Consider the following 21,343-nt stretch of genomic DNA (forward strand, 5'->3'; position numbering starts at 1 on the left):
TCCTGCCCTAGTCCCCAGAAGACCATTCTTCCTGTTGTCTCTCCCCTTCTCTCCACAATCACTTCCTAAGACTGATTCTACCAAGGAACTATGCTCATTACCACACAGCCAAGCAGAGGAGAAGAAACACCATGGACCACTTCAGCCCCTGCATGACCAGTATCCAGGTTTCAACACTGAACTAGGCACTAAGGGCCAACCTAATTATTAATATTACCATAATACCTTTTACCATGATCTCTGATCTCTAGTTGCATTCTGTAGCTATTTCCTCTTGAAGGGATAGACGGTTTGAGGGCTGGGAAGGTGGCTCAGTGGTAGAGCGCTTGCCTTGCATGCATGAGGCCCTGGGTTCAATTCCTCAGCACCACATAAGCAAAAAGAAAAAAGCCGGAAGTGGCACTGTGGCTCAAGTGATAGAGTGCTAGCCTTGAGCTGATGAGCTGAGGGGCAGCGCCCAGGCCCAGAGTTCAGGCCTCATGACCGAACCCCCCCCCCCCCCAAAAAAAAAGAAGGTTTGAATCAGTGGACATTATCCAAAGTTATTTGTGTCCACCAACCTCACTCCTCACCACACATGCATATACACACAAACACACACACACACATACACACACGTGCACACTTGAGATTCCTGACAATCTTACAGTGACCATTTCTGTCACATGCCTATGTTTTCTATCTCTTTGTAGCCCTAAATTAGTCCCCATTTAAATTTTGTTTTCTTTTCCTTTTGTCTTGTTAGTTTATCTTGGAGAGCTAAGGGGGCACAGAAAAGGTGGAACAAAGTGTGAATAAATACAGCAATGGTACTCACGAGACACTGTGGAAAAGTAAGTGTACATCTTGTGGATAGGGAAGGGAAGGAAAAACTGGGAGAGAACAAGGAAAGGGGAGACATGGCTCAAAAAGAAATGTATTTTTTTTTTTGGGGGTCCGGTCGTGGGGCCTGAACTCTGGGCCTGGGCGCTGTCCCTCAGCTCTTCAGCTCAAGGCTAGCTCTCTACCACTTGAGCCACAGCACCACTTCCGGCTTTTTGCTTTTTGCTTATGTGGTGCTGAGGAATCGAACCCAGGGCCTCAGGCATGCAAGGCAAGCGCTCTACCACTGAGCCACCTTCCCAGCCCCAAAATGTATTCTTTTACCTGACTCATATAACTGTAACCCCTCTGTATATTACCTCTATAATAAAAAATACATAAAAATAAATTGTCAATAGAATTATACAAAAATAAAAAATAAACTATATAAAGCCCTAGCTGGGTGTTAGTGGCTCATACCTGTAATCCTGCTACTAATGAGGTTGAGATCTGAGGATCACGGTTCAAAACCAGCACGGGCACCAAAGACCACAGGACTCTTATCTCCCATTAGCCACCAAATCCAGAAGTAGAGTTATGGCTCCAGTGGCAGAGCTTAGACTTGAGTGAAAAATCTAAGGGACAATGCCTAGGTCCTCTTGTATCAGAGGAAGAAGAAGAAGAAAGGAGGAGGAAGGGAGGAGGAGGAAGAAGAAGAGGAAGAGGAGGAAGAAGAGGAGGAGGAGACTGAGAAGGAGAATGAGGAGGAGGAAGAAGAGGAAGAAGAATAGAAGGAGGAGGAGACAGAAAAAGGAGAAACTGGAGGAAGAGGAAGAAGAAGAGAAGAACAAGAAGGGGAAGGGGAGAAGGTAGAAGAGGAAGAAGGGAGAGGAGAAGGAGGAGGAGGACAAGGAGGAAGAAGAGGAGGAGGAAGAAGAACAGGAGGAAGAGGAGACTGAGAAGAAGAAGGAGGAAGAGAAGAACAAGAAGAGGAGGAAGAAGAAGAGGGGAAGGGAGAAGAGGAGGAGGGAGGGAGAGGAGACAGAGGAGGAAGAGGAATACATGGACATACGCACCCCACTTACTAGCAGGACATTTTGATATTTGCATTCCGATCCCGTTTTTTGAGGTGAGCTCTATACCCTACCCTCATCTAATTATCCTGACTGGGATTCTTCCCACCTTACAAGGAGAGAAACTGAAAGTGATAAGGATAGGTTGTAGAATCAACAGGTGGTTCTACAGAACCCATTATCTCTTTTGCAATTTATTTGATCAACTTTTAACTGATCTTTAAGTACTTGCTCAAAGGAGTTTCAGTTTGATACATCAGTCTGTGAGTACACTGCATCTTGATTGCTGTCACCCCTTCCATCCTTCTCCCCCATCTCTCTCAACCCCACCCCTCCCCTCAAGTTTGGAATCCAAGGTCTTAAGGAATACACCAAGCTGTCGAATCAGAAACGATACCAGAAGCTCAAAGTGCTACCACTTCCCAATAGGCCATACATAAAACAAGACACCTAAGCCCTAAAATCCTATCCCAGGGAGACTTACAGGCATTATAACCAGGTCCATCCCGACTTCCTCATTTCATTTTCCATCTCATCCATATCAGGCCTACAAACTTTTCTTACGTGTGACAATGTCAAGCAATCAAACAGCCTGCGTCAGGCCGCACGCATTACCTTCTCTCTCTGCACGACGAGTCAGCGTGGACAGCGCTTCCTTGGCCATAGGGCTTCCCACCAATGACAGTGCATGAGTTATAAGAGCCAGAGTGTAATTGTCGGAAATTCCTCTATTGAACTCTGACTCTAAAAACTTGACGGAGTCTTGTACATCAATATTAGGCTTGAAAGAAAAAAAAAAGATATTCTTTTACTATTCACAATATTCTGTTATCACATATGTGTTGTGTGTGCATGTTGTATATTGTGTTGTGTGTGCTTGTGTGCTATGTGGTGTGTGTGTGGTGTGTGTGCATGTTGTATGTGTTGTGTTGTGTGTATGGTGTATGTTATGCTTGTTGTGTGTGGTGTATGTTGCGTGCATGTATGTTGTGTGTTATGTGTTGTGTGTGTGTTGTGTGTGCGTATGTGAACATGCCCACATGCATGTGGTACTGGCTTGAAGTCAGAGCCTCCTGCTCTCCATTGGCTTTTTTACTCCAAGCTTATGCTCTGCCATTTGAGCCACACTTCCACTTATGTCTTTTTGCTGGTTAATTGTACATAAGTCTCTTGTAGACTTTGCTTCCCAAACTGACTTGGAACTAGAATCCTAAAGATCCGCTTCCTGAATAGACAGGATTACAGGCATGAGCCACTAGCACCAGCTCTACTTTTTTATTTCTCATTTTTTCTGAAAAAACTGGATCTTTAAATTGAGAGAAATGATTGGTCTGTACATCCAGAAGCAGGCTAGGAAAACAGAGAGAATTTAATAAAAGAACACAGCTGCTGATCCTGTGAGATATGCATGGAATATCAATCATGAGGAGAGCTCTGGAGCAAAACTAAGCTCACTGTATAGTTTCCATATGCACTCCTCGTCCATGCACTCATTTAAGACTTTCTGAGTGAGTATACTTGCACTAAACAGATCCTGCATTGTTTCATGAGATTTTAGGAGTAAAAAAGTGCTTCACAACCTCAACCTACCAGAACACATTCACAAATTCTAAAAAAAATTCTTTCCTGGGCTGGGAAGGTGGCTCAGTGGTAGAGCCCTTGCCTTGCATGCATGAGGCCCTGGGTTCGATTCCTCAGCACCACGTAAGCAAAAAGAAAAAAAGCCGGAAGTGGCGCTGTGGCTCAAGCGGTAGAGTGCTAGCCTTGAGCTGAAGAGCTGAGGGACAGCGCCCAGGCCCAGAGTTCAGGCCCCACGACCGGACCCAAAAAAAAAAAAAAATCAAAAAATTCTTTCCTGTCTAGCACCAGTGGCTCATGCCTATAATCCTAGCTACTCAGGAGGCTGAAATTTGAGGATAGAGTTATCTCCAGTGCAGGGAAGAGGAGAGGAGGGGAGGGCAGAAGGCAGAGAAGGGAGGGGAGGGGAAAAGGGAGGGCAGGGGAGGAGAGAGCGGGGCATGGGAGGGCAGGGGAGAGCAGGGGAGGGCAGGGAGGGCAGGGGAGAGCAGGGGAGGGCAGGGCAGGGGAGGGCAGGGGAGGGCAGGGCAGGGGAGGGCAGGGGAGGGCAGGGGAGGGCAGGGCAGGGGAGGGCAGGGGAGGGCAGGGGAGGGCAGGGAGGGCAGGCTGGGCAGGGCTGCAGTACCTGGTACTTCTTGTAGGCCAGCAGGGCGGTGAGGATGTAGGCGGTGAGCGCGGCGGGGCCGCGGCCGCCCTGCAGCTCGGGGTGGATCACCCGGCCCGGCTCCCAGAACGCCCCGCTGGCTCTCTGGTGGCCGTGCAGCCAGACGAAGGCCCTGTGCAGCACGTTCTCGTCCACGTCGATGTAGGCATCGGCCTCCAGGAAGCTCCTCAGGACGAAGGCCGACAGCCTGGCGGGGACACAGAGCGCGCCTCAGCCTCGCGCGGCCCCCCGGGCGGGCGGGGACGCGGGGAGCACAAGGCGCGGGCTGCGGGACCACGCGCCGCCCAGAACCCACGCCCCCCGAGGCTGCTGGGGCGCCCGATGCCGCTCCTCTTCCCCCAGTCTCGCGTGGGCTTGGCACAGCCCACGGCGCACGGGGAGCGTGCGGCCACGAGGACGGGCTGCGGCCCACGGTGCACAGGAGCGTGCGGCCACGAGGACGGGGTGCGGCCCACGGCGCACAGGAGCGTGCGGCCACGAGGACGGGGTGCGGCCCACGGCGCACAGGAGCGTGCGGCCACGAGGACGGGGTGCGGCCCACGGCGCACGGGGAGCGTGCGGCCACGAGGACGGGGTGCGGCCCACGGCGCACAGGAGCGTGCGGCCACGAGGACGGGGTGCGGCCCACGGCGCACGGGGAGCGTGCGGCAACGAGGACGGGGTGCGGCCCACGGCGCACAGGAGCGTGCGGCCACGAGGACAGGGTGCGGCCCACGGCCCACGGGAAGCGTGCGGCCACAAGGACGGGGTGCGGCCCACGGCCCACGGGAAGCGTGCGGCCACGAGGACGGGGTGCGGCCCACGGGGAGCATGCGGCCACGAGGACGGGGTGCAGCTGCTGCCTCTGTGTGACTGGCCGTAGGCCTAGCCGGCCGTGACACGCGTGCGCATGCGCGCCACCCTGCCACCAACATGTCTGCATGACTCTTAAAGGCAGAAAGCCAAGGAAAGTAAAAAGATAGGAGCACAGAAGAGAAGGAAAGGAAGAAGAGGGATGAAAGGAAGAAGGGAGAAGAGAGGGAGGAAGGAAAGGAGGATAGGAAGAAGGGAGGGAGAACAGGAGGAGGGAAGGAGGGAGGGAGAATGGGAAGAAGGAAGAGAGGGACGAGAAAGAGAAAAGGAAAGGGAAGGAGGGGAAGCATTATGCAATAGAGCTTCTGTGGTCTAAAACATCTAAGCTATGACTGCGGGGCCCTCCGCAGGAAGTGTCTTCCAATTAATATGGAACACTCCCTTTTGGACAGAGGGGAGGGGAATTGTGAAGACGGCTTTGGAACCCAGGCTGGCCTCAAATGGCAATCTTTCCCACTTCAGCATTCTGCACGGTTTCAGGCAATGCCCTATCATGTCCAGCTCTAGAACATTATATCAAAGTGAAAAGAATGTCAAGCAACAAAACAAACATTTCTGTTCATGGATCTCTATTCTGACTCCTGAGGAGAAAATCTGAAGCATATCTGTCTCATCTTCTAGGAGATTAAGGTGGCAACCCTTGCTCATACCCAAGACTGAAACTCCTTGGAGGAATTCACTTCCCTGCAACCCTGAAGTTAGGCAGGGCCCCATGACCAGCTCGGAACAGTGTGATCTGTACTCTGGCCTTCTCTTTCAAGTTGTAGCTAGGATAAGATCATGCAGTGGGGTCCACAGGTACACAGACTTCAGATCTCCTGCTGACCCAATGAGAATGTAGCACAATGCAAAAGTGACCGGAGTTGTGGAGATTGCTTGTTACCAGAACACACCTTGTCTAAACTGACTGATGCCTTCAGTGCTACAATTCACTGGCTCTTGACTTCTCCAAAGGCCTGTGTGCTAATGGCTTAGTTGCCAGGATGGAACAATTGTTCCATCTTGGAACAGTTGAGAAGTGGAGTCTTGTAGGAAGTCATTGACCCTCTAACCTGGCTCCCTCCATGATGTGTGGACTCACCACAGACCCAAAGCAACAGGGCCAAACAAGCATGGGTGGAACCTCCAAAATGGTGAGTCATATTGTTTTCCTCTATGAGTTTATTACCCTATTTAGGGATAATGACTGGAAGCCGAATAACACCATTGTTCAAATTGATTCTGATCTTTTTTTTTTCTTTTTGGTCCAAGACCACATTCGAACTCCATATCAACTGAGCCATACCTCTAACCCTCAAACTGATTCTGAAATATGAAAGTGCACATCAAGCAAGGGGAGAGATTCAGTGTTCAAAATCAGCCATATGGAGATTCCATTCAGGAGGAAACTTAAGTATTTGTTAGTTAATTCCACCATTGTTCAGATTTAGAAAATAACCGTGGTGCCCGGACTCTAGCCTATAATCTTAGCTTCTTGTAGGGACAGGGATCACAGAGATCAGAGAGCACAGTTTAAGTCCAGCCTGGGCAAAAAGAAGTTAGTGAGACTCCATGTCACTCAACAGCGGGCTGTGGTGGTACCTGCAGCCCATCCCAGCTCCAGGGGAAGCTGTGGCCCTCACCTGGTGTCTCCAGTGGATTTGAACTCAGGCATGAAATGAAACTCTACCTCAAAAACAACCAGAGGTGGCTCATGCTTGGAATCTTGCTACACAGGAGGCTGTGATCTACAGATTCTGGTTTGAAGTCAGCCTGAGCAGGCAAGACCATGAGGCTCCTATCTCCAATTAACCACCAAAAAGCTGGGAGTGGAGCTATGGCTCAAGTGATAGAGCATGAGCCTTGAGCAAAACAGCTCAAGGACGATGCCCAGACGCTAACCATATTAACAAAATACTTGCAGTCAAATATCAGATTGTGGAAAGAATAATATCATAATAACAAATTTACCTTCTCAGCTGTACCCATCAAGATAAAGTATTACTTAATGCTGCTTTTCCCTTCGGAAAGAGGAATATTGATTTAGCCTTTCAAAATAAAAGGCATTTGATTTGTTAATGTTTTAAAAATCATATTTTAAAAAGATAATGCCTTCAACAAGCAGACTGGAAAAAGCAGCTGCCAGATCTACACAGAGAGACATGTCTGTCAAGTTCACGGTCACTGTGACTTAGTGCAAGTCCATTCTATGACCCAGATTTGTTTAAATGGCAGAAGCAGTTACCATGTGCTCCCGGAAGGGTCGTCGTTCCCAAAAGCACTGAAAGAGCCGTCGTCCCTCTGGTAGAGAAGTTCTCTTTGGTAACCTGAAGATAACAAACATCAACAGAGTCAACTTGCCATGAAGGAAAGTGGCTAATAATGACATGCAACTAAGGAAGAAAACACCTCCTCCACCTCTAATACTGAATTTTCTGTCCAATTACTTGTACAAGGTTTCATAGTGATTTTAGTGTAAAGCTTATGTTATCAGATATCATAATGGCAACTCCTGCCTTCCTGCTGAGGCCATCTGCATTGTAGATCTTTCTCCATCCCTTCACTCAGAGTTTGCTTTTATCTTTGGCCGTGAGGTGGGTCTCTTGAAGACAACAAATTGATGAATCTCATTTCCTGATCCAATCTGCAGTGCTTTTTCTTTTGATTGGTGAATTGAGTCCATTCATATTTATGGTTATTATAGAGAGGTATATTGTATTTCCTGTCATTTTATACTTTCCCAGGTTTTTCTTCTTTTGAACAAGGTTTCATTCTGCCCTGTCCATGTGTGTGTACAATGTACCCACCATACACGTTCCATCACCTCTCCTTCCCAAACCAATCTCATGGTCTTCATGGGTCCATTTTCACAAATGTACATCAAGTATCTGAACCATATTTGCCCTCCTTCACCCTTTCTGCTTGCCCCCTCCTCTCACTAGTACCCAGGACAGGACCTGTTTTATATTCCTATTTAATGTTGTTTCATTTCTTTTTTTTACTTTTGTGCCAGCACTGGGGCTTGAATTTAGGGCCTGGGCACTGTCCCATAGCTTCTCACTCAAAGATCATACTCTATCACTTAAGTCACGGCTTCAGGGTGTTTCAGTTTTTTGTCAGTCATGGGGCTTGAACTTAGGGCCTGGGTACTGAACCTGAGCTTTTTTGCTCAAGGATAGTGCTCTGCCACTTTGAGCCACAGCTCCCCTTCCAGTTCTTGGTGATTAATTAGAGATAGGAGTCTCATGGACTTTACTGCCTGGGCTAGCTTCAAACCTAGATCCTCAGATCTCAGCCTCCTGAATAGCTAGGATTACAGGTGTGAGCCACCAGCACCCAGCTGGCCCCAGTTTTGTTTTGTTTTTTAATGGCTAATTGGAGATAAGATTCTCACAGATTTTCCTGCCAGGGTTGGTTTCAAACCATGATCCTCAGATCTCAGCCTCCTGATAGCTAGGATTACAAGCATGAGCCACTGGCTCCTGGTTCATTGGTTGTTTGAAATGTGTGTTTGTACATTTAGTACTTTCTATGTTAAAGACTGTAGGAAATTTTAAGTACCTAAGAATTTCAAGAAAAATGCAGGGAATAAGAACTGTTACTATCCAAAAATTAAAGTAAATTCAGTAGGTTATGATTATCTAAACGACATTTCCAACCACCTAAAAACAAGCAAAAGCCAGATGCCAGTGACTCCTGCCTGTAATCCTAGCTACTCAGGAGACTGAGGTCTGAGAATCACAGTTGAAAGCCAGCTCTGACAGGAAAGTCTGTTAAACTCTTTATCTCTAATTAACCACCAAAAAGCTGGAAGAAAAGCTGTAGAGAACTAGCATTGAGTACAAAAGCCCTGAGTCCAACCAAGCTCCAAGACTGGCACAAAAAAAAAAAAAAAAAGATGGCATTCAATTTCACTCTCTGCTATTCACAACAGCCTCAGTGTTTCATATCTAAAGTCATCTGCTTTTTAATAAAGATACTACAAGGGCTGGGAAGGTGGCTCAGTGGTAGAGTACTTGCCTTGCATGCATGAGGCCCTGGGTTCGATTCCTCAGCACTCCATAAGCAGAAAAAGTTGGAAGTGGCACTGTGGCTCAAGTGGTAGAGTGCTAGCCTTGAGCTGAAGAGCTGAAGGACAGCGCCCAGGCCCAGAGTTCAGGCCCCACACTGACCGAAAAAGGCAGGAAGCAAGGAAGGAAGGAAGGAAGAACATATAGTATTGTAAATGAAGGTTAAGGCCAAATCAGAAAGTACTTTTAGCTGGGGGCTCACACCTATAATCCTAGCTACTCAAGAGGCTGAGAGCTGTGGATCCCAGATCAAAACCCAGGCAGAAAAGTCCATAGATTCTTAGCTCGAATGAGCCAGCAAAAAGCTAAAAGTGGAAGTGTGACTCAAGTAGTAGAGTGCCAACCCTGAGCGGAAAAAGCTTAGAGTGCCAAAGCCCCGAGTTCAAACCCCAGAAGACACACACACACACACACACACACACACACCTTAGCCTGGTTTAAAGTCAGCCTTGGCAGACAAATCTAGGTGGCTCTTGAGTCAAATTAACTAGCAAAATGCTGGAAGTAGAGTTGTGGCTCAAGTGGCAAAGTGACAATGTTGAGCAGAAAAGGTTGAAGCCCTGCATTTAAACCCCAGTACTGGCATGTGTGTGTGTGTGCACACGCACACATATATACAGAGAAAAGAAAAGAACTTTTATTCCTAGGCCATCAATAAAGAAGAGGGAAATACCAAATAATCTGAGACAATGTCTCTTAAATTTTCTGGTCATAATTAACATAGGCAAACCAAAACTCCAAATTGTGTGCCTACCATACCAATTTCACTTTTCCAAATTAAAAAGTATTCAGCAATGGTAATTATTACTAGAAAAGTAAGTTGAGGAGAGGGTTAAGGCTCATGTATCTGCTTTAGAAAAAGCAGAATTATTTCAAACAAAAGGCAGTTTCATATCTGGAAAGCAATGCATACAATTCTCAACGTCAGAAATCATAGCCCAAACACAATCTACTTTTGCCCTTAATTCCAAGCTATTCTCCTTAAGACTTCCAATAGAAGTCCAACATCCAAGAATCTGATTCAACACGTGCTAAGACAATCTGTATTTAAAAAATAAAGACAAGAAGAGAAGTTAAATAAAGCAAAGGCATAAAGATAGACTTACAGGGGCTGGGAAGGTGGCTCAGTGGTAGAGCGCTTGCCTTGCATGCCTGAGGCCCTGGGTTCGATTCCTCAGCACCATATAAACAGGAAAAAAAAGCCGGAAGTGGTACTGTGGCTCAAGTGGTAGAGCGCTAGCCTTGAGCTGAAGAGCTGAGGGACAGCGCCCAGGCCCACAGTTCAGGCCCACGACCAGACCAAAAAAAAAAAAAAAAAAAAAAGATAGACTTACAGAAAATTGCTCTAATAAAAACAAAGATATAAAGATAAACTTACAGAAAATAGCTCCTCTTCCTCATTTCTCAGATGCAATCAAGAGACTGCAGCGAAGCAGACTAATGTGTTAAGATTCACAAACAAAATGGCAGAAGAGTCTAAGATATTCTCCCTCAACCTGCACTTGAGGATGAAACCCACCAGATAGCCAGAGTTCAACTGGGAAATCAAAACAGGAAAGTGAGGATCTGTGGAAGAGAGGGAAGGTAAGGAAAGAAGGACAACTTAGGGTCTTCCATTGCTACAGAGGGTGCTTCAGTGAGAAGGACTAACCTCAAGGAAACCATGGCCTCCAGGCCCCCACATCCCAGCAACAGCTGCAGTTCCAAGTATAAGACATTGTAAACGCACACAGAAAGCTGAGATCATGGAGATGACATCAGTGCTTATGGAAATGCCTCCAACATCCCCCATTCGTATCCACAACTGGTACCATCCTTCCGCAAGGAGCAGTCAGCCCAAAGAAGAAGGGCCACTAAGAATCTCTAGCTGTGGGGTGCATTTCTTGACCCAGTTTAGATAAAATTCAAAACCCATACTTCCAGCTCTGCTCCCATAGAAAATTAGGGAAAAGAAGCTACGTGGCTCATGTCTATAATCTTAGCTATGCAGGAAGCTGAGATCTGAGGGTCATGGTAAGAAGCCAGCCTGAGCAAGAAGGTCTGTGAGATTCTCATCACCAATTAACCACCAAAAAGCTCGACGTGGAGCTCAAGTGGTAGAGTGTGAGCACTGAGGAAAATAGCTAAACAGGCATACGAGGCCTTGAGTTGAAGTCCTAGCACTGGCAAAAGATAGACAGACAGACAGACAGACAGATAGATACATGCATATATACATACATACATACATACATGCATACAGATGGAGGAAACAAAATTGAGAGAAGAGAACTTGTATGATCTCTTTGTGGTAACCCTCAAGCCACAGCAGCCACGCATGGAAAGGGATTCTCCAAACCACACCAGTACATCAGGACTAATATCCACTCCAGAAACAGAAAGGGCCACTGTGGACAAAGCCATAGAACTTGTTGTTAAGAAAACAACCCTGGGGGCTGGAAGGTGGCTCAGTGGTAGAGTGCTTGCCTTGCATGCCTGAGACCCTGGGTTCGATTCCTCAGCACCACATAAGCAGAAAAGAAAAAAGCCAGAAGTGGCGCTGTGGCTCAAGTGGTAGAGTGCTAGCCTTGAGCTGAAGAGCTGAGGGACAGCGCCCAGGTCCAGAGTTCACGCCCCATGACTAGCAAAAAAAAAAAAGAAAAGAAAAGAAAACAACCCTGAGTGAACAAATGCAGCAGTGGTACTCACTAGACACAAAGTTGAAAATGAACTATACAACTTGTGGGCAGGGACAGCAGAGGAAAATGGGAGAAAAAAAAGGAAGAGGTGACAGTGTCCAAAAAGAAATGTACTTATTATCTGATTTATGTAACTGTAACCCCTATGTACATCACCTTTTTTAATAATAATTTTTTAATTTAAAGAAAACAACTCAACAATCCAGTTTGGTCACCTAAGTTGGAGCCTTTTTCTCCAAATAGGTAAGTAAGTCAAAACGTGGTTTTCTACAAGAGGTCACCAAGTAGTAAAAGTAGGAATTGTAAGTTTAATAGTGTTATGACTAGCTCTTGAGTTTAGAAAGTAATAGTCTAATTGCAATTATCAGATACCTTCAAAAACTGAAATTAAGATGAAGTTAAGAGATTGTGAGAATAATAAGCTATATTTGTAAAAGGTTATACATACTTTTCTGGGTTAGTAAATTTCCTTTAGTCTAACTAGGAATATAAAAAAATCTCAGAATCTGGGGAAACAAAGGAGGAGGCTACAATGCTTGATAAGAAATGTACTCATTATCTTGCCCATGTAATTGTAACCCCTTTGTACAGTATTTTCACAATAAAAAAAATTTTTTTTAAATCTCAGAATCTATCTATTTCTTCTATTAAAAATTAAAAGTATTATCTGCATAAACATTCTGGGATGGAATGTGGCTCAGTGGTTGAGCATTTGCCTAGCATGTGTGAGACCCTAGGTTCAATTCCAGAACTTCCCAAAAATGTAAACAATTTGACTTGTATTAAAATCCTAAGAAAATAAGAGTAGTAAAATCAGCTCTCTGTGACTATATAAAACAAATCTTATTTGTTTTTAATTCTTATCTATACTAAAAGAAAAGTTGTCATTGGCCGAGTGCTGGTAGCTCTCACTTGTAATCTCAGCTACTCAGGGAGCTGAGATCTACAGATCATTGTTCAATGCCATCCCAGGCAGCAAAATCCATGAGACTCCAAATAACCAATCAAGAAGCTGGAAGCAGAGGTGTAGCTCACGTGGTAGAGTACCAGCCTTGGGTGGAAAAAAACCAAACAAGAGTATGAGGCTCTGAATTCAAGACCCAGTACCAACACACACACACACACACACACACACACACACACACAGAGTCATGATGAACTTCCATACACCTATGACAACCATGGGAAGCGAGGCCTGGCAGCTTTTCTTGTCTTTAGCTTCTTTGCTGAAGCCCTTCACACTCAAACTTGGGACCAAAAATCCGGAAGTGGAGCTGTGGCTCAGCATTGGGGGTTCTAAAGCCTGCTGGGTTTTCACTTTCGTAGAGAAAACCTCTCAAGTGCTCAACCAGACGGGATCTGAATCTCTCTTCCAAAACTTTGAGCAGCAGGCTCAAATTGTTTTATTGTTTCAATATCTGAGGAAAGTAGGTGGCTTCATTCTTCTACCAGTGGTTTGGGGATTTCTAGTTCTTATCAGAAATGATTTCATTCATAGTTCTAATTTCCCTTTATGACAGCGAAACATACTTTATTTAACGAGATAGCTATTGTTCTGACCCTCCCCCAAAAACGGGTTAGCTTACAGACTCCTGGGCCAAGCATGATTTAAGTGAAACAATGTGCTGTTTGCAAATAGCATTTAAATAATATCATCATGACTCACACCAAAGCTACTTTAATTTCTAAAAAAAAATATTACACTGTATTTACAGGGTTTGGGCAACTATATTGGCAGAAGAAAAAGGAATCTATGAAATGAGACACTGATTTCATCGTGAAAAGATGACTGGACCAGGAAACTGCTGTTTACTATTAGGAAATATGATTTAATTCAGCTGTACGCCTCAGCTTCACCATCTGTAATACCAGTATGATGCAAGTACTTGTTGTGGGCATTTAAATCGATTTTAGATGTAAAAAACTTAGAACACTGCCTGTCTCAGAGTGATTGCTCAACTTACGTCAGCTCTTAGAGAGAGGCTGAGGCATGGCTTCACCAATCAGAGTCAGAATAATCTTAAACTCTGCAGCTTTCCCCTCTTCCTCCTCCTCCTCCTCTTTCACCTCCTCCTTCTCCTTCATTTCCTCCTTCTCCTTCATCCTCCTCCTCCTCCATCTCTTCCTCCTCCTCCTTCTTCCTCCTCCCTCCTTCCTCCTTCTCCTCTTCCTCTTGTTCCTCTTCCCTTTCCCCTTCCTCTTCTCCTTCTTCTTTGTCATGCCAGTTCTAGGGATTAAACTCAGAGCCTGAACACTGTCCCTGTCCCTTAGCTTTTTTTTTTGCTAAGCTAGCACTGTACCACTTGAGCCATAGCTCCACTTTTTTATGGTAAATTGGAGACAGGAGTTCTACAGACTTTGCTACCCAGGCTGACTTCGAACCAAAGATCCTCAGCTCTCAGCTGCCTGACTAGCTAGAATTACAAGCATTACTTTTCTGTCACAGCCCCACCTGCTGGTCATGTGAACCCAGAGCACCAAAGCAACCTGGCACAGGAGATACGCCATCAATGTGCAGTGAACACACCAGCACCCATTCCTCCACATGACTGCAGACATCTTCAGAAACCAATAGTGTCTTAATAGCTCCTCTACAACATCCAGTACAACCACCACATACCAAGACAAAAATCCATCCATTTTGAAATATGATCCCAAGAGCCAGGCGCTGGTGGCTCACACCTTTAATCCTAGCTACTCCAGAGGCCGAGATCTGAGGATCGTAGTTCAAAGCCAGCCAGGGAAGAAAACTCCGTGAGCGTCTTATCTTCATTTAACCACCAGAAAAACATAATTGGAGCTGTGGCTCAAGTGGTAGTGCATTAGCCTTGAGCAAAAAGCCTCAGGAACAGTGCTCAGGACCTGAGTTCAAGACCCACGAGCAACAAAAAAAAAAAAAGTAATTCAAGAAAACTCTGCTGAAAACAAAAACAAACTTAAAAAAAAAAACATACTTTGAAAATGCTTACCTTGCCTCATAAATGAAAGGGCTTTCTCTTTTATGTTATCTGTCAGGAGTCTCTTCTTAGTCAGATAATCCAAAATGTAAATATTTGGAGCAAAATTTATCATGTTCTGTTCACCACAACCATACGGCATCTGAATCAAAGAAGCTAGCCCATTGATGGAAGGACCAAGAATATCTCCTGAAAACACAAAAGTATTCCATTTATTCAGTAAATATGCATAGGCAACAAATGGCTATTTTCTGCTGGTGGCAGAATCTTCTTCTAATCAAGATGCGTCTATCCCTGAAGCAACTGGAAAATGGTAGAAATTTCCATCAAGTTACACGGACAGAAGAATAATCAAAACAAGAGACAAAATGTACACCTGTGGGTCACACCCACAATCCTAGCTGCTTAGGAGGCTGAAATCTGGAGAATGGTGATATGAGGCCAGCCCAAGCAAACAAGCCCATAGAATCTTGTCTCCAAAATAACCAAAAGCCCTGCAAAAAGCAGGGCTGTAAGCATGGCTCATGTTGTAGAGAGCCAACCAACGAAGCAATCTGAACAAATATGAAGCCCTCAGTTCTGACCAAAGTACAACCAAAAGAAAAGGAAGAAGGAGGAGGAGGCTGTGGTGGAGAAGGAGAAAGAAGAGGAGGAGGAGAAGGAAGAAGAGGGGAAGGGAAAGGGGAAGGAGGAAAAGGAGAAGGAGAGAAAGGAGGAGAAGGCAGTAGTACTTGAATTAGAGATTATGTGATGATCTCATTGGGTCTGAATCAGAAACTATATCTATAATAAATGAATGAGCCAGGCACCGGTGGCTCACGCCTGTAATCCTAGCTACTCAGGTGGCTGAGATCTTGAGAAACACAGTTCAAAGCCAGCCCGGGCAGAAAAGTCTATGAGACTCTTATCGCCAATAAGCCACTTAGAAAACCGGAAGTGGCGCTGTGGCTCAATCGGCAGAGTGCTCACTTTGAGGTGAAGAGCTGAGGGACAGCACCCAAGCCCAGAGTTCAAGCCCCACAACCGACAAAAAAAAGAAAAAAGATGAAAGATAGATATTATCACATACAAATAGACCTGCCACACTTTGTCCTTACCCACTGCGGTGATCTGAACTCTCTCACTGCCACTGACTGTATCAGGAGGAAATGAGAAGCTCAACGTTTTCAGGGTAGTTTGTTGTTTGCTGTCAGTCAAGTCTAACAAGACGGCTTGTGAATATGATTTTTCTATTCCTTCAGCCTGTGGAGAAACAGGAGCACATTTAACAAGGCTGGTCTATTTACAAGAACTATATGAAGATACGACAACAGCTCTCTGGCCTATGAGACTATAGTTTGGGTACAGCTACATAAGTACCTACCATTTCTTGATTCTGACTACAAATCTGTTGAATGTCTACTTTCTACTTAGAGAACACATTTCATGGAACAGCAAGGGACATCACAAAGGAGAAGATGAAAATATGATGGAAAAAACTCTCTGGAGGCCTTGCTCAAATGGTAGAGCACCAGCCTTAAGGAGAAAAACTCGGGACAGCACCTTGGCCCTGAGTTCCACCCCTAGTACCATCAAACACACACACACACACACACACAGTTTTCTGTGTGCTTTGCATGTATTTCCCTTTTGTTTATTTAAGACTCCAAATATTTACCTTTACTAAAATCTTCTGGGTGACAGCATCAGAAGCCGTGGGTGACATGGCTTTGACTGTGATGGGAATTTCCCCCAGCTGCATGGGCCTGACAGGGAAAAGCAGAGATACCCCATCCTCACCGGGGACCAGAGCCGTCTGCTGATGCCCTGTGCCATTGATTTCATTGGATGTCATCAGAATGTCGAATTGATCACTTTCTTCAATGACTACCTTAACCTGAAGAAAAAAAAAATCAAAGATTTTTATATAATAAATGCTCTTCAGTAAAGTATTGTCTGTTGAATCTGTACACTTCAAGACCAGGCAAAGGGGAAACAAAAAGAAGACAGGGTATCAAGGAAAAACATTTACTTCAAATACTCTCTCCTAGCTCCAAGGGGAAATGTATTTTAACAAGGTTTTTCTGAAACCCAGGCTAGCCTGGAATTGGTGACCAACCTGCCTCGGCCTCCCAAGCACTGGTATTACAGGCGTGTGCCACCATGCCCTGCTACAGAACTCACTCTTTGGCTTCATTTCTCATTTTTTCACTAACATCAAAGACTCTCATTATGTACTCATTAAAAGGTAAGGTTGTGTACAAAAGCTATTTTATATTTCATCACTCCAAATCTTTTTTTTTTTTGGGGGGGGGGTCCAGTCATGGGGCCTGAACTCTGGGCCTGGGTGCTGTCCCTCAGCTCTTCAGCTCAAGGCTAGCGCTCTACCACTTGAGCCAGAGCGCCACTTCCAGCTTTTATCTTTTTGCTTATGTGGTGCTGAGGAATCGAACCCAGGGCCTCATGCATGCAAGGTAAGCGCTCTACCACTGAGCCACCTTCCCAGTCCCCACTCCAAATCTTTAACTGGGTCATTCTACAAGACTCTGGTCATATTAGAAAAGGTATGAAATATTATATCCACTGAGAGTCCCTGCAAAAATTATTCCAAGAAAAATGGGACTCAAATATTAACATTAGTCCTAAATCATATGGGGTTTTTTTTGTTTTTGTTTTGTTTTGTTTTTTGTTGGTCATAGGGCTTGAATTTTATGCTTGGGTGATGTCTCTCAGCTCTTCAGCTCAAGGCTAGCACTCTACCACTTGAGCCACAGCACCACTTCCAGCTTTTTCTGTTTATGTGGTGCTGAGGAATGAACTCAGGGCCTCATGCATTCAAGGCAAGCACTCTACCACTGAGCCACCTTCCCAGCCCATGCATATCATGTTTTTAAACTATTGTAACTTATGCCAAAGTTGATAGTCTCATCTAATATAGTATTTCCAATTACTTGACTCACAAAATGTGTGTGTGTGTGTGTGTGTGTGTGTGTGTGTGTGTGTGTGTGTGTGTGTGTGTGTGTGTTGGTTCTGAGGACTTGAACTCAGGGCCTGGGTGCTGTCCCTGAACTTTTTCACTCAAGGCCAGTGCTCTACCACTTGAACCACAGCTCCATTTTTGGCTTTTTTCTGGTTAATTGAACATAAGACTCTCACAAACTTTCCTGACTGGGTAGGCTTCAAACTGCGATCTTCAGAGCTCAGTTTCCAGTGTATCTAGGGTTACAGGCATGAACCAGCTGTGCCCAACCATATTAACTAGATTTTAAAAAATAAAATTAAAGCTGGGCCTGGGAGCTCATGCCTATACTAGCTACTCAGGTGGATCTGAGTATCATGATTTGAAACCAGCCCAGACAGGAAAGTCCATGAGACTTTTTCTTTTTTTGTGAAAATACTATACAGAGGGCTAAATATTTTTCCCTTCTTGTGGCTTGTTTCTAACATATTTATAAGATGATTTCTTTGTTGTTTTGTATGTCCTTCCCTCACAGCATAACCTCTGTTTTCACTGTATTTGATGTTGGTATAATTTGTGGAGTGGAAAGGAAAAAACAAAATGTTTAAATAGGGATACAGGTGGACCCATTGCAACAATGAGATGTACAAGACGTTATGTCTATGAGACTTTTATCTCTGATTAACCACTAAAAAAGCCAGAAGTGGATCTATGGCTCAATTAGTAAAGTGCTAGCTATGCTTTAAAAAAAAGGCTAGAGCCAGGCGCTGGTGGCTCACGCCTGTAATCCTAGCTACTCAGGAGGCTGAGATCTGAGGATCGCGGTTCAAAGCCAGCCCGGGAAGGAGAGACCGTGAGACTCCTATCTCCAATAAACCACCAGAAAACCGGAAGTGGCGCTGTAGCTCAAGTGGTAGAGCGCTCGCCTTGAGCTGAAGAGCTGAGGGACAGTGCCCAGGCCCAGAGTTCAAGCCCCACGGCCGACCAAAAATAAATAAATAAATAAAGGCTAGGCAAGAGCTCTATTAATACCTCTCCCTCCTCAAAAAGAAAATTAAAAACTAAAATACCAGCCATGGTGGTAGACACCGGTAATCCCAGCTACTCAGGAGGTGGAGTTACCAGGATCATTTGCCTGGGCAAAAGCACAAACCCTATCTGAAAAACAAACTGGCTCCAGCAGTGGAATGCTTGTCTAGAAAGAATAAGGTACTAAAAGCAATTCCCTACATAATAAGATGGAAGGAAGGAAGGAAAGGAAGGAAGGAAGGAGAAAGAAAGAAAGAAAGGAAGGAAGGAAGGAAGGAAGGAAGGAAGGAAGGAAGGAAGGAAGGAGAGAGAGAGAAAGAGAAAGAAAGAAAGAAAGAAAGAAAGAAAGAAAGAAAGAAAGAAAGAAAGAAAGAAAGAAAGAAAGAAAGAAAGAAAGAAAGAAGGAAAGAAGGAAAGCGAGAAAGAGAGAAAAGGGAAGGAGGGAGGGAGGGAGGGAGCCAGCGAGCAGTTAGGCAGGCAGGCAAAAAGGAAAGAAACAACAAAACATTGAATACATACCTGAGTGGCCTCTTTCAAATAATTGAATATGGTTACTTCCAAAGCAAATTCTTCACCTCTGATGACAGAGTAGGGAAGATTCAAAGAAATGAAAAATGGTTGGAAGGCTCGCAGCTGGAAGAAACACAGTAAGTACATGTTTATTCAAATAAAAATGTTACACATTAACTACAGTTAAAAGCCTGTGAAGCTTATAATTCCATTTAGGGAGATCTACTCACTAAAATAACATTTTACTCCAAATGAATAACCCCAAATTGACTTGATGTGTTGTTTAGCTTAATAATCAACACTATATGACTTGATTTGTTGTTTAACATAATAATCAACTCTATATGACTTGATTTGTTGTTTAACATAATAATCAACTCTATATGACTTGATTTGTTGCTAACATAAGAATCAACACACTATAATAATAAGTGTTAGCCAGGAATCAGGCGCAGGCACCAGTCTTGAGTCTTTTATATGTACACATATGCATGTGCCTCCTCATGGGTGATCCAACTCTGAAACTCTGAAACTGACCAAGACCTGTAAGAAAGACAGAACCCTTCCTCCATCTCTGAAGCTGAGCCTGGATTACTGTAGGTCAATGATCTATCTGGTAGCAATACTGCCCTCTAGAGGTTTATTTGAAGATTTGCAGACTGGACATCTCTATCACAGGGACTGACTAGAGGATACCACTGGAGTTAGCAGGGAAAGCCTGCAATACTCAGGATGGGCACAAATAACAAAGAATTATCTCAGCCAGGCACTATTGGCTCATGCCTGTAATCCTAGCTACTCAGGAGGCTGAGATCTGAGGACCACCATTCAAAGCCAACCCAGGCAGGATCTCCCATTAACCATCAGAAAACCAGAAGTGGAACTATGGTTCAAAGTGGTAGAGCACTAATCTAGGATAGTCTTAGTAAAAGAGCACAATAGCTCAGTAGCTATGCATATGACTATATGAAATGATGTTTAGTGAAATGAACTCCAAGAAATGGGAACAAGAGGTGTTTTTTTCATGGGGGGGGTGTGTGTGTGTGTGTGTGTGTGCACTGTTTGGAGGGGTTTTTTTTGTTCTTGTTGTTATTGATCCTGTTATTCCCTATTGTCACAGTTTTTGATTCCTATACCCTTTGTCTCATAGATAAGTTTATCTGATTTGGGAAAGGGAGGGGAATCACAGAAACAATGGGACAAATTCTCCTATCCAAAGCTCTGTGTGTGTGTGTGTGTGTGTGTGTGTGTGTGTGTGTGTGTGTGTGTGTGTGTGTGTGTGTGTGTGTGTGGACTGCATGCTGGTTCTGGGGCTGAGCTACCAGTACTCTGCTTCCTATCCAAATATTAATATGGACCTAATCCATTTAGCAATTTAATGCAAATCTCATTCTAAAATTTAAAAGGCAAAGATTCTCTGAACTATGATAAACAGCATAGCAATTTTTTTTAATCTGTTCAATGCCAAGTGCTAGTGGCTCATGCCTATAATCCTAGCTACTCAAGAGCTTAAGATCTGAAGATTGTGGTTCGAAGCCAGCCCAGGCAGGAAAGTACATGAAACTTATCTCCAACTAACCACCAGAAAACCAGGAGTGGAGCTGTGGCTCTAAGTGTGTAGAGTACTAGCCTTGAGTGAAAAACCTAAGGGACAGGCCTAGCCCCTGAGTTCAGTGTCCAGGACTGATAAAGAAAAAGTATCTGTTGAGTAGCTAAAACCATTTGTAGTTTCATAGCGCTCTGATACCTCCACTGGAGCGGTTGTGAGTCCAAGACCTAAGTCCTCAGAGATCACGAAGGCAGTGGCAACCCACGAAGTGATAGAATCTGGCACAGTAACTTCAAATTCCTGGAAAATCTTGGATCTGAAGTCAAGATAAACATCACAATTACAAAGCCAAGAACTCATATATATTCCAAAGTAAATCAACAGATTCAAAAACTATTTGGGAAATTTTTTTAATTTTTTTATATCATATATCTAAATTTAAAACCATTTATCAGCCAGACGCTAATGGCTTATATCTATAAGCCTAGTGATTCAGGAAGCTGTGATATGGAGAACAGAGGTTAAAGCCAGCCTAGGCTGAAAGGTCTGAGAGACTCTAGCTCCAAAATAACCAGAAAAAAAAAAAAACAGAGCTGGAAGTATAGATCAAGTGGAAGAATACCAACAAGCAAGCAAACTAAGGCCTGGTAACTGGCACAAAAGGA

The 21,343-nt window shown here is 44.5% G+C and overlaps 1 protein-coding gene across 1 annotated transcript in view; it reads right to left on the minus strand.

Annotated features, from left to right (window-relative positions):
- The window catches only part of Cd109 (CD109 molecule), a 109,929-nt gene that overhangs the window by 17,657 nt on the left and 70,929 nt on the right, over positions 1-21,343 (minus strand). Inside the window, exons 19-26 of the mRNA XM_042687127.1 lie at positions 20,877-20,994; positions 19,139-19,252; positions 16,310-16,528; positions 15,750-15,894; positions 14,665-14,841; positions 7,193-7,274; positions 4,078-4,303; positions 2,490-2,655 (exon numbers count right to left, since the gene is read on the minus strand). Of these exons, the coding sequence (XP_042543061.1) occupies positions 2,490-2,655; positions 4,078-4,303; positions 7,193-7,274; positions 14,665-14,841; positions 15,750-15,894; positions 16,310-16,528; positions 19,139-19,252; positions 20,877-20,994 (1,247 nt within the window). The remainder of the gene's footprint in view (positions 1-2,489; positions 2,656-4,077; positions 4,304-7,192; positions 7,275-14,664; positions 14,842-15,749; positions 15,895-16,309; positions 16,529-19,138; positions 19,253-20,876; positions 20,995-21,343) is intronic.

Source organism: Dipodomys spectabilis, unplaced genomic scaffold, assembly GCF_019054845.1.
Source record: "Dipodomys spectabilis isolate Male_0828 unplaced genomic scaffold, ASM1905484v1 ptg000102l, whole genome shotgun sequence".
Lineage (NCBI taxonomy): Eukaryota > Metazoa > Chordata > Mammalia > Rodentia > Heteromyidae > Dipodomys > Dipodomys spectabilis.